The 13,777-nt window shown below is 40.5% G+C and overlaps 1 protein-coding gene across 4 annotated transcripts in view; it reads left to right on the forward strand.

Annotated features, from left to right (window-relative positions):
- The first annotated feature begins 4,418 nt into the window (after window positions 1-4,418).
- Window positions 4,419-13,777, forward strand: part of LOC102205713 (guanine nucleotide-binding protein subunit alpha-11-like) — a 34,622-nt gene continuing 25,263 nt past the window's right edge. Inside the window, exons 1-2 of one of the 4 annotated variants that reach the window (XM_005734082.2) lie at window positions 4,419-4,612; window positions 5,626-5,751. In XM_005734082.2, coding sequence (XP_005734139.1) covers window positions 5,631-5,751 — 121 coding nt within the window. In that variant the 5' untranslated portion in view covers window positions 4,419-4,612; window positions 5,626-5,630. Of the gene's footprint in view, window positions 5,752-13,777 lie in introns of all 4 variants that reach the window. The other 3 variants (XM_013911115.1, XM_013911116.1, XM_005734081.2) reach the window with 3 other exon arrangements.

Below are 13,777 nucleotides of genomic sequence, written 5' to 3' on the forward strand. Positions count from 1 at the left end.
TCCTTCAGTCTGCATGCTAAAGTGTGTGTGTGCACTATAGTGCCAGACCATTCACCCTCAATAGAGATGAAGCAATGATTTTAAGTTAAATAACCTTAAATGTTATTAGTAAAAGTCAGGAATTTGGGCATATTTTTTTAAGGTACTATTTGCAGAGTAATGAAGACAAAGATTTTTTTTCACACTGAGATGAAAAGTATGTGCTGTCCTTATATGCTCCTACCCCTCATACACAATAATAGCCAACCACAAACTGATAATGAAACGGCAAACAGTATTTCACAATAAAATGAATGTCAAATAAATGAAATAACTACGAATTTTCTAATTTAAAAAAACATTCAGAGTTGACTTAAGTGCCACATAACAGAATGAAAAGCTGTGTAGTGGAATAATAATAACTGCTTTCTTTTCTAATTGAAATATTTGGTTGGTGATTATTTTCTCCTCATTCTTCTGCTCCGTCAGTCAAGTGTGGGACAATGAGAGAGCAATGCCGTGTATAAAGAGAATCCAGACTTATGTATCTTTGGCTTTGTGGAATAATGTGATCATCTTGGAAAAATTTTTAATGTGTTTTTTAAAGAACAAACAAACAAACAAAAAATACCCAGTGCATTACTGGTGAAAATGACCCTAAATTGGTGAACGGCTGTAATTATCTGACTGAGTTCATAGTGAATGAACAGGGTTGGTAGTAATTTCAGTAGGTGGAGGATTTTGGCAGGAGGCACAGCTCATTAAAGATGTGGGCGGCCAGGTCAGGCTGTAATGTCATGAGTCACGTCTGAAGATTTTCCTGATAATACTGGGCATACCGAGTGTGCTGATATCCCACACATTTCATTCTTTAGTCTTAGATCAGAACATCAGATTTGCCATCTTTCTCGGCACGAAGCTTGCCGTACACAACATGCAATTAGTCACCCAGGTTAAAGATAGTTATTGAATTTTTAAGGGATAGCTTCTCATCTGTAGTCATACCCAATGCCTATGACTCAGATTTCAGGGTCATTGGCCTCTTAATTTATTCTCTCTGTCAAAGTTAGATTAAACCTAACAAGGTCTAAAGAGGTTAAACATGTCGAACCCACAGTCGGAAGAAATGAAAAATACTGCTGCGTTATGTGAAATGAGTTTGAAAGTTGTTGACTCTTGCAAATACATCTAATGTCCACAAGATGTCACTTGGCTCTAGAAAATTGTCTGTCAGCTCATTGCTTGTTGCAGCTGAGCAGGTGACAACTCTAAGCAGTGAAGAAGGATTGTTCTTTGTTTCAGTGTCCTCATCCCGGCACACCCAGTATTACCCAAAACAGAAACAACAAAAATGGCTAAAACAAAGGTGTTTCCCTTTGGGTCTGAGGATACATTTATCAAAGTAAACTTGATTTAATTGACAACAAAACCTCTACATTGTAGACAAGCATAACTGTTTTTTCCCCATCTTCATGTGAGTATTTCACAAAATTTTGGAGTTGCTTTCCTTTATTAGCCCAGACATCTATTTTAAGATAAAGTTGGAATGAAGATCTTATACACCTGTGGTATATTTAAAAGATTAAATAATTGACTATTATTATTTAAAGTTAGTTTAACTAGAAGTTCATATATATAGATATATATACACGTTTCATTAACATCTATTTTTTTGTTACAAACTAGGAGAACCGTAATATTATAATATATTCAGTATATTATTATATTCATTTAATATCAATTCAACTCAGTTTTATTTGTCTAGCACTCTTTCATGCCTCTGGGAAGTCCCCCAGCAGCCTGAGCCTGTCCCAGCATAACTAAAGGATGGTTTAGGGTCACCTGATCCAGCCCTAACTGTAAGCTTAGTCAAATACGTTTTATGCTTAATCTTCAAAGCAGAGAGGGTGTCTATGTCTCGAATCCAAACAGGGAGCTGGTTTAATGATGTGATGTGATGTGAATACTTCTCCACCTTTACTGCAATGAACTGACTCTTTAGTTTAAGTTGTGGCATTCTTACAGTTACTTAAGTTTGCTCCATTGTTGGTCTGTATGGAACATATAGATGTGGACAAAATCACACCAGCTAAAACAGTCTGTCACACACTGGGCATGTTGTGTTGTGGAAATGCAAATCTGTGAAACTCACAACGAAGTAAATAATGAGGTTATTTCTGCTACATTGTCCCAGATTTTGTCCCAATTTCATGACTTTTAGAGGAAAATATTGCACATTTCACTCAAATATAGCTCTTTTTCATATGTTTTGTAATTATTAGCAATAACTGAAATTTATTTGTGATCAGTCGTGACAGCACATATAAGACAACATTAGAATATAACCCTTTAAAATGAGAAAACAAACCTGTGTTTTGACATTTGACTCTTTCATAACATTAGTTTTGTTTACTTGCTTTAATTTTGACAAAATATTGTCACCATTTTTTGTAAGACCTTGAGTATTTTTTTTTAATCTCTCACACTCATTAACTCAAGTACAAAACTTAACACGTTAATAACCGTTCTAAGAGGCAAGTATACCGACAGTGAGTCAGGGGTTTGAAAAGCAAAATGAATATGTGATTATGAATAGATTCCCACAGCTGGTATTCGATGACTCAGAGTCAATTTGTTCTGTTAATTTGTATGTGACGTGCAAGTTGCTGAACTTGGCCTTGTACATGTGTCACTTTCTTAAGTATATGTGAAACTTTGTTTTATAATTCCTGTATGACTTGTTTGTTTCCTTTGTTTGTTGGCATGATAGTACATGCAGCTGATTTTGCAAACAGGATGGAAATGGCTGGTAAACATGCACTTTAAGAAGGGGGAGGAGCATAGGGTAATCTATGAGAGGGGAGGGAGGTACAGTCTGACAGAGCAAGGAGACTGAAAGGGGGTGGCAGGAGAGAATGTAGCTCAGCAGCTTTAGATGGTAATCTGCAGGATGACTCTGGATGTCAAGAAGAGGAAGCGTGTGCAGAGAGAGGGGAGGATTAAATGGTGGAAGTTGAACAATTAACAATATTCAGAGTTCAGTGAAGAGTTGAGACAAGCTGTGAGTGGGATGGAAGAGTCACTAGATGTTTGGGAAAGTACAGCTGTGGTGCTGCAGGAAAGTGCCAATAAGGGGTTTGCTGTATCCTCTGGACAGAGGAAAGGGGACAGGGAGACTTGGTGGTAGAATGAGGAAGTACAGGAAGGCATTCAAAGCAAGTTTAGTCCAGATACCTGTGCAGGCGTGGAGATGTTTTATTTAACTTGGATTTCATTTACAGGTAGTCCCACTGAGTCCCATTGTCTCCTTTACAACAGAGACCTGTTTCGTATAAGTGTAATAAAATCAGAACGATAAAATAGTGAATAAATTTCCAAGTCATTAAAAACAAGAAAAAGTTTCAAATGACGGTTTCACAAAATCGTTTATACGTCCTTTTGAAGCCTATGAGCGAAATGAGTCACGTCAGAAGGAGCTGCACTGTGTCTTGTTTGCAATGTGATGGACAGGTTGAAAGATGGAGTCAGGCAGGAGTTTTTGTGGACTATGATGTTTGCAAATGTTATAATGATCTGTAATGACAGTAGGCAGAAGGTGGAAGAGACACTGGAAAGGTGGAGGTATGCTTTGGAGAAAAGACAAATGAAAGTCAGGATAAGCAAGACAGAATACATGGGCGCGAATGAGAGGGAGTCAGGTGGAAAGGTGAGCGTGGAGAGAAGGTGGAGATGAGTGTCAGGGGTGATTTGTGACAGAGGGATGGCAGGATGGCTGAAAGGGAAGACAAAGTTAGAGAGAAATGTGCAGAGGAAAGATGGTGGATATACTGGATAATAATACTGAGTATGGAGCTGTAATGCAGGAGGAAAAGATGAAGACCACAGTGAAGATTCATGGATCTAATGAAGTAGGGCATGCAGAGGGTTGGTGTGACAGCAGAGGATGCCAGGGATAGGCTGGAGGAAGTGGCAAGTCTTGCATTCAATATCACACAAATGTTAAACTTCAAATATCAGATAAATGAGATATTATAAAGTTTCAAGCTGGGAAAGGGGGTTGTTATACAGAATGTGAGTGGCATATATTACATCTTATTGGGAAGGTAGTAGAAAAGTGCTTTAGAATGAAAGTGCAAGGAGAAGTAGCTCATCTCAAAACTGCACAGCACTCAGTTACTGCACTTAAATAGAAGGCCGCTTAGTTTATTTCCACTGCATGCAGCTCGTTGTTTGAGTAGTCTCGGAAATGACCTGGTGAAACTCTTGTAGTGGACTGCACAACACAGACAGGCTGTATGTGAGTGCGCTGCTCTTTGACAGGAGATGGGCGTTGCCCATCCAGTCAAATGTCAGTCGCTTCCTCCGACACGCCTCCAAAGAGGATGACTTTTTCCTCTCAAGCAAACTTGGGAAGTTAACCGTGCTGGAAAGACCCGCCTGAAACACCCACACGCCTCGTGTTGATTCGCTCTTCCTCTTATCAATCACTTATATCCCAAGTGACGAAATCGACAGCGCCACACCGGAGCTGAGGAGTGGGTGATGAGGAGCGATCAGCACCACCAGGAAAAGGAAAAAAAAAAATACCAGGAGCGATAAAATGCACGGAGGACAAGGGTCAATTTGACTGCCAGTAAGACGTTTTGGCACTTTGGGGAGGGGGGGTTTGATGTTTGCGAGTTTATTTTGGGGAACGCTAGGTGAATGCAGTCAGGATTCTCTGTCAGTAGGAGTTGGCTGTTTTTTGGGCTGCAATTCCAGGGAAGGCTCTCTGAGCTAACCTAGCTAGCTAACAATTAGCCTTCCCATTTAGCCCCCTATCCTGGTTACTTGGTGCCTCCGCCTGCGAGACATACCTGCTCTGAGCGCGCACTTTCTCTGATCGGCACAGGTGCATGCGGTTCGTGGAGGACTCGAGGCAGTAAACCAACCTTTCTGGATGGACAGACTGGGGCTCGTTGTCACTGCGCGGGCGTAACTTGGAGCGCTGATTTCGGGGCGGCTAGGCTTGCACTCGGCCGGGCAGCCAGCAGAGGGGATTGGACAAATGTGGTGGCCGCGCCAGGCAGTTGTGTCCCGCTGTGTGTGGGACCGAAGTTAGTAGTTTAGTATAAGAAAAATATATATGTCTATATATTTTTAAATTGACTGGGCTAAGCAAGAAAACAAAGTGCGCTGAAGATAAAATTCAACCTGTTAGCTTGGTTATAACGTTAGCAGCGTTTAGCTTTCAGGCTAGTTAACAAACTAATACCGGTCCATGAAATCAAAATGGTTATTCGCACCCTCGGTAGTTGCTCGGGATATTTGCAGACATGTTTAGTTTCTTTTTTTCTGATGAGCTTACAGTCACTGTAGCCTGAGGTTTTACTGGAGACTTTGACTAACGTTAAGCTGTCAAATATTTAACACTTGACAGCAGCTTTGCCATCAACAAGGGAGGCCAGAGTCTGCACCAAGCAACGAGACTATCGAGCTCCATTATCAGTGTCTGGATATAACCTGTTGGGATCGGACTGTTGTGCACACAGGAGGCCTTCTTCTTCTTTCTTTTTTTTTTTATCTGGTACTTTGTGTGAGGTGTAAGCCCGACACCTCTCCTCAAACGGGCTTTCTTCCCCCCCGCTCATGCGGTGATGACTTTAGACTCCATGATGGCTTGTTGCCTGAGTGAGGAGGCGAAGGAGTCCAAACGAATCAACGCTGAGATCGAGAAGCAGCTCCGACGAGACAAGAGAGATGCGAGAAGGGAGCTGAAGCTGCTCCTGCTGGGTAAGTCTGCAGGTTCCTGTCTCACACTGCTTTGCTTCGGGATGCACCCACACCACACACAAACCATCTGGCTCGAAAAACCACTGGTGTGATTGTGTTGTTTTACAGCTTTCGCATGCAAAACTACACCCACGATTGCTCGAGCTAAATTGCTCCGATCACCACAGGATTTGCGTGTGATGTGATATGCAAAGCAAAATGCACTCGTGTGGTTCAGGTTGTGTTTTTAGTCTAACGGTGGAATAGCTGGAAGCAGCCACTCACCCAGGAATTTAAACCAGCGACTGAATTAAAATCCGCAGTCTGTAATCTTTACTGTGTTTCTTCAAAGCTTCCGTAGTCTTGCATCTTTGGCCACAATGATTCATGAGAAACGTCTCCCCTGCTGATTTTCTTTTTGTTAGAAGACCACCCATAAGACAGCAGAGGGAGGAGACTGGCCAAGGTCGGTGGATGTAAGCAGTTCTGGGTTGTAAATGATGGAGGAGGTTATTTGAGAATTAAATCTTGCCAGCGAGCTTCTCTCTTGCCCTTCACACAGACTCTTGAAAGTGAATGGCCAGTATTACTTGAACTACAGTCAGAAACTGGAACACTTCCACTACTAAATATTTTGTCCCTGAGTAGATTCTGCCTGTTCCTGTGCACACACACCTCGGAGTGAAGTGTGGCTTCAGTGATGAGCAAGGGCTGCATTTTAATTAAGTCTAGAAAAGGCCTGCACTGAGGTGGCTTGCTGTGGGAAATGAGTCCTCTCCAGAGAGCTGGAAATGCTATTCAGGTGTGTGTCTGTGTGCGTTAAAGGTAGATTAGCAGAGCCATTATGCCTTTGAATGCCATTTGGTGTTTGTGTCTTGCGTTGTAACCTGAAATAGAGTTTAAGTAAACTTCACAGTAAGTCGCACAAATTCATTGACATGCCAGAGGATATTTGAGAGACTGTGTAATTTGTCACAGGTGACTGAATCCTGACTTCCTGATGCTAAAGGTGTTCTCACAAACTGCCCCATCAGCATCTAACACTAAAAATAAGCGGATTAAAAAGTAACCGTTTTCTTGTGGTATCAAAAATGACTAGATTGTAAGAAAGATCGTGTGTAATTTATACAGTTTAAAATAATTTTTTTGTTAATCAAATGTTCTTGTAGAGAACTATTCTGAGTGCCTTTTTTTTTTCTTTTTAATGCTCCCAAAAATGTCAAGTTCCTAACCTTGGATGAGATTTCCAAGTTCTAAAAAGGACATGGCAAGATGCCTTTCTATAATAATCAAATACTGAGATGCAGCCCTACTAGAACCAACAATTGTTTTTTCTTTTCTCCTCCTCTCTTTATATTCGGATGCTAAAAACTGATACCTGTGTCACTCTGATCTACTGGAGTCGATGCTTCATGGTAACCAGAAGTAAATGGGGGTTGGGAGGAAGGAAAACAGAAACCTCTTTCATCCCTTTTATAGATTGTCATGCTTAGTGTAGCTTTTTTATTATGTTTTTGACTGAATGTATAATAGCCCTTAGATCTTTTATCTCCACTGGCTTGTAACCTCTTAGATTTGCTGTTAGATTTGGGATTTTTGTGACTTATAAGAAGGAAGAAAGTGACACTTGGAATTTGCTTGCTTTTGCTTGAACGTTTGTGCCAAATTGAATATGAAGCTCAAAAGTAGTTAATCGTACAGTATGCTTATAGTTCTCCTAAGTTGGGTTTGATATAGGGGTAAAATGGCTGTTGCCTTTTAGTGTTGCTGTTTTATTGAAAGGCAATTATTCCAGCTGTTTATCAGCAACAGGCCTGATTTCTTCTGTAAGTACACGGTGTAAAAGTCAGGGTCAGAGGAGTGCTCGCTGCCTGCTCTGTAGCTAATGAAAGTCACAAGTAATTAAATGTGTACAGTTTGTTTGCTCTTCTTACTGAATACAGAGTTTTAGTACAAATGCTTGTGATAATTATAAGTGATATACAGGCTGTGATTAATTGGCTTCCCGAACAATGACGAAGCTTTGACAGATATCGGTAATGGGGTGGATAATTTTCCTTTCATTTTAAATTTGAAAGTAAATGTGAAGTTGCGTTCAGAAATATAACAATAAATCATGAGCAGAGAGTTGCGTTGTGATGGGTTAAGTAACAGTGTCCTTTAGCAGTGAACATAAGAAAAGGCAGTTTAGGATATGCATCACTGCAGTGTGCAAACAATAACTGGAGACATTCAGGCATTTATGTTGATCGACTGTTGACTCAAGGTTAAATGAGTCATGTGACTGAAAAACTTGCCTATAAACCTACCTGTTCTCTCATGCAATACTGCTCATATTGTGCAAACGTCTTTAAAACGGTCAAAACTGCTTGCATCCGTTTTTGTTCGTGTTTAAGAAATAGAACACCAAACGTTTTCATACTGCTGAAGTGTTTTTGTAATGGTCTTACACACTTGTTAGGCTGCTTAATATAAGCCCAGGGCTTTATTTAATTTTTTGTATGACAAAAGCAGCAACCATCAGTTTAGTTAATGTATGTCAGCAGCCGACTCTGCTGTCCTTGAAAGAGTTAGAACTATACGGAAGCCACAGAGATAAAATTCTGCATGTGGGAAATAAACGCATGTTTTTTGTTTGGCGCTCCCATAACTTCTCATTCATCTATGTAGAACTGCTGTTTTGTCTTACTGCACCGTTGTAATATATAAATAGTGCTACAGGAATAAAGTACAACAGTAAATTGTACTAAACTAAACTTCTTTTATTGCTCCTAATTATCCTTTAACACCACAGGAGTCAAAAGTTTGCTTATCTCTAAAATAAATCCTACGTGTTTAACTTTAAACACTCTTTGAAATATTTTGATAAGTTGGTTTCTGACTTCCTGGGGTTAAAATGTCTTTTACTGATGGACTTTGTGGTGATGGGTTTTTATAGTGACTGTTGGCTTAGGCAGCAATAATTATTACAATTGTTTTGATCGATATTGTGATCGTGAATATTAAACATTATGGGGCTGAGTATTCATACACCTATAGATGAGGCAGTTTTTGAAGTTTTCATAGGGTATTCTCTGTTACTTTAAATCTAATTCAGAGGGAAGGCAAATTAATAAAGTGTTGGCCATTGTATGGGACACTGGGTCATCCTGTAGAGAGCGGATTCATAATTAGAACTTGCAAGTCCTGCAAAGAAATGCTGACCTGCTCTTAGCCTGCATCCTAAACTATGGGAAGTCTGCACATGTGGATGTGGGCAAAAAGAAGCCCAGGCAGCACTGAACTTGCATGCCTTGGCCATACTTTCAGAGTAGCCACAGGGCAAGCAGCACCACCGTGATCCAACTGCTGCTCACTGCAGAAAGTGGACCGCGTGAGAAATCCCAAGCGATTGTCAGACCAAAGCGGCTGCAGACATATTAGTTAGTGGTCATGCTATCAGCTCACCTACTGAAAGCCTGTTTTCTTCCTTTAGATGGCTCGTGTTTACTAAGGGCTTCCTTTTAATCACGTTGGCTCAAGTTGCATAAACGGCAAGTGAGCTTGAACTTTTCGGGAAAGGTGAAAATGCACTGCTGCAAAGAAAATGAATGTACTTCATTTAGAAAACAAGAAAACAGTGCTTATTAGCAGAAGTGCAAAAAAAGTATCCTTTAATTTTCATTGGTATTAAAATGCGATCAATCAAGCCCTGCCGTCGGCTATGTAAAGTTCTTATGACTGCTTTGGCAACAATGGCAAACGTATTTTGAACCATTCCTCTTGTTTTGTCACTATCCCAGCTATGTTTGCTCTGCAACTCTCCTGCAAACACACAGTGCCCCACTGTAGCACATCAGCATAAATCATGGGAAACACAACTCTTATAAAAGCATTTTTTATAATAACCATAACATTCAGAGTAAGATGACAAGCTACCACATTTCTAGTATTGGTAGACCCTGCAGTAAAACGCTCAGCTCATCGGCTAGTCCTTAACGGCTTGTGGCTGTTGTTTGGTGTTGAGATCGTATTCAGTGAAACCTGGATAATAAAGCACATTTTGTACGCTCAAACGCTAAGGCCCCGATACTCACCTGAACACTTACCTGAAATGGGATTCAGGACACTTTATGTATGCATGTATGCACATACACTGAACACACACTTCATCTGTCAATGCACGCACTGCACAAACAGGTTGGTAGTATCTGGGTTAATGAGTATTTGTTTTTTGGCAACACCCAAGGATGTTTCATGTATACAGCCTACCTACGCCTATTATGGTTTCTCTTAGTAAGGCTTACAGAAAGCCAAGCAGATAAGCCCTGTGTTAGCCATATTTATTTGTATCCCTGTTAGCTGCTGCCAAGGTAACGGCTGGCATGGCTGGGTTTGGTAGAAATAACAAAACTGCAGACAGTACAGATGAACAACCCACACACAGGATAAAATGACCCAAAAGAGAGATCTGTGTGTTTATACAGTTGTGGGCCATGGTAGGGGATGCCCTCTGGTTTATCAGCTATAGTCAAAGCCATAATAGCATTGCTGAAGGCAGTGTTTCCTTCCTGGATTCTCAAATACTGCAAATGTATGTCTAGCAGTACTGAATGGTGGTTAAGTCATCCGTATCAGCTTAATTTCTGGAAATGTGGCATAACAGTATCAACTACCAGTCATTCTTTTGTTTGTTTTTAACATTCACCCACCTAGAATTTGGATCTACTTACAGTTCACTTGCACTTGGCAGTCAGCTGTGATAAAACCAGCTTCCCTGACAGCATGTCACAGCTGTTAGCAGGATATAGACAGTTGTTACAGCGAGGACTTGTATGTGGAGCTGAGTATTCAGATACTCGTACTGGTTAATCAGTTTTGAGTTTGTCTTTGAATTGTGGAAATGTAAACAGCAGTGGTCACACTGCAGTAAACCTCATTTTTATCAACTTTGAATTAAGATGAAAGTAAATGATTTTGGTTGCAACTTACTCTTTTAATTTTTGATGAATTTGCAGTGCTTTTCTTAATTCACTGCTGAGACAATGAAATGTTAAGAAATGTACTTTTGGCCGACTATAAGGGCATTAATTTGGGTTTTGGTTTTTATTAAAAACAAAGTACTAAAACCCAACTATGTTTTCCAAGTTTTACATTGCCATTTTTACTTGGTGCATGTGTGCATTAGCATTTTGATCAAAATGCTGAGCTTGGCCAAGTGTCTCTTTGCTCATCTCATTATCACATTGTCAGATTATTATCTTCTCTGTTGTCATAAAGGGAGAACGTATTGGGAAAGCAAAGCTCCTGATACTGGTTGATCTACATTCCCACCCTCAACTATGGTGTTGAGTTGTAGGTAGCTCATTATGTGGGAGTAATTTGAAGTATAGCCTCTACTGATCTGCACTGAAGGGATGCAGTGAAATCTCATATCCCGATTTTAAACATTTATCGTTCCGACAGCGATATATATCACAAACATTTTACATTCTCAGTAAATTCTGTGAATCTCGGGCAACTTGACTTGCGTGAAGTGTTTTCAGCTGGTCGTCGTGTACCTGGAGTAACGTGTTTTGACCGTTGCATGAAACTATACAGTTTTAGACATAAGTTGTAATGGCTGCCATTTTCTTTTTGTATTTATTACACGGCGTGCTGCAGGGAAAAGCCTGTTCTAACGTTTGAGTCTAAGGTTTATTTGTTTCTAGCACCTGACGGCTCTCTTTTGCTTCTCATCCGTAAACTCTCTCCATACTCTTTCACGTGATTCTTGCGTAGGTGGCAGAAGAGGTTTGTCGTGTTTGAGTCTGAGGTGGGGACCGGTTTCCTGCATAATTTGCATAGTACAGTTTTCTGGTCCGTGTCAGACTTTTCATAACCAACCATGTCCATGCTAGCCCCTCATTTAGAAATAAGGTCCTCGATTTTCTTTGACTGGTCCTTCTGTTTGTCATCATTTCAGTTTATTTTGAAAAATCTCAACAGGATCTTCAGCTTTATTTTGAAAGGTTTATGTGGAAAATAAACAAGCGGACGGCAGAGCCACATGCTGGGTTTACCGTCGCTGTTTCTAACGACAGCACGTAAAAACAGTCGCTTGTCCATCTGATATCACTCCTTATTTGCTTGGACTAGTTCCTCACACTCTGGACTCTTGACTCAGTTCTGCCATGGTTCCCCCGCTGCTCTGTACAGCCAGCAACCCTCCCAGTTGTCCATTTGATCACAGTCTGAGCTGCCACAGTTTGATGTTCCATCCATGACTATAGTCTGCTGACCGCTGCGTTAATGATAACTGGTGGCTAATGTAGCCAATGGGTCATTGGTAACTATTAGCAATTACCCTGCTAACTATGTGTGTTGGCCAGGTTAACATTTATAAACTGTTTATTACTTCAATGTTGTTGAAATAAGAACTTTACTGATAAAATTTCTCTTAAAGTAGTGTTCATTGTGATGAACATTGAGTGTTTTGGTTGTTGGTGAGAGGAAGGTCTGCCATGGTACAGTGTAGTGGTGCAACGGATCGCGGTTGATCCGTAATCCGAACCGATCCCACTCCACGGTTCGGCACGCACGTGATTCGAAGATTCAAAAAAGAAGGAAAAAAAGTGTGTGTATGGTGCGCGTGGTAGGTCTGTCAAGCGATAGTTATGGTCAGCGCTAGCGATCCAAGTGGAGGAGCAGAGGAGTTTGCGGTATTTAAGCAGCCCTTTGCTGCCCAGTCCGACCGGGCTAAAGCTATTACAAAAGCTACTGGGGTGTTTAGCTGCAGACGGGAGGCCGTATTTCCTTGTGCAAAACAAGGGGTTTAAACTGTGATGAACGTGCTTGAGCCACGCTATGGTATCCTGTTGCGCGTCCACTTCAGTGACAAGATCGTTCCAAGCATATATGAGCAGGAAAAGTTATGGCTGAACTGTCCCAGGCATCTTTTGTTGCCCAACTACAAACGGGTTGACCTCCAGGTCAACGGAAAGCTGCGTGACCGTGACCGCTCATTATATCATAGCGGAGTGGTAGATACAAAGCCCTGTACTGCCCTATACTGCACCTTAATTTGTTTTTGTATAATTAGGTGGAATGAGTCTTGAGTTGAATGTTTTTAATAGGCAAAACATACTTAAAAAGTTGTCCTTTTTTTTTGCTGATCAGAAAATTGATCCGTTGCACCACTAGTACCGTGTAAAATTATGTGCCACCTGGCAAAGAGAGCACTGTTTGTTTCACTATTGTTGAAAATTTTAGTATTAATATCTTAGGGTTTTTTCCTTCTGGCAACTCTACCCAGGACACACTGGAGAGATTGTGTCTTTGTGAAAACTGGATGCAGTTCAGTAGATGAGGTTAAATCCAAACTTGAGAGCTATTTTAACCATTGATCGCATTATGCTTTAATCAAATTGTATTTCAAATTTTGCTTGAATCTGTCGTACTTTGCGTTAGGGCAGGGCCATATTATATAGTTCACGGTAATACCGGTATAATGTTAGGCAATGATAAGAAAATGAAATATCGCGATAGAATATGGGTAAAACGCGCATGCGCAGTGCCTTCGTTTTCATACGCACATGGTGGAAAAAGCATGGCGGTGATAACCTCTTAAGTTCTGTGGATATTATACATGGTTATGATCAGGATATGTTGGCCAATTTCCACTGGAAATACTTTTACCATTTGCACTGTAAAATTTTTATATAGCTTGAATGCACATGAAAAACAGCTGCTTGCTTAAGTGAAAATACATTTGTTTTTTGTTTTTTTGTTTTTGTTTTTTTGCACTAATAAAGTTGTGGAGTTGTAAAGTATTTTGTCTTCCGTCAATTATATGGTTATCGCAAATTTTCAAATGTATATCGTGATAAATATGTTTGGCCATATTGCGCTGCCCTACTTTGCATACATAATGTCCGATTTGTTTGCTGAGTGTTGTCAACATTATCAGTGCTTGTGCCAGCAGGTTAATGTCCACACACCTGTGCAGAAAGTGGTTGCACATTGCTCCGGTCAAATGGCTATGCTCCAGTTTACTTGGACACAACAAAATACAGGAGAGAACTGCAGA

The sequence above is a fragment of the Pundamilia nyererei genome, unplaced genomic scaffold, assembly GCF_000239375.1.
Source record: "Pundamilia nyererei isolate P.nyererei 1_Seehausen unplaced genomic scaffold, PunNye1.0 scaffold00056, whole genome shotgun sequence".
NCBI lineage: Eukaryota > Metazoa > Chordata > Actinopteri > Cichliformes > Cichlidae > Pundamilia > Pundamilia nyererei.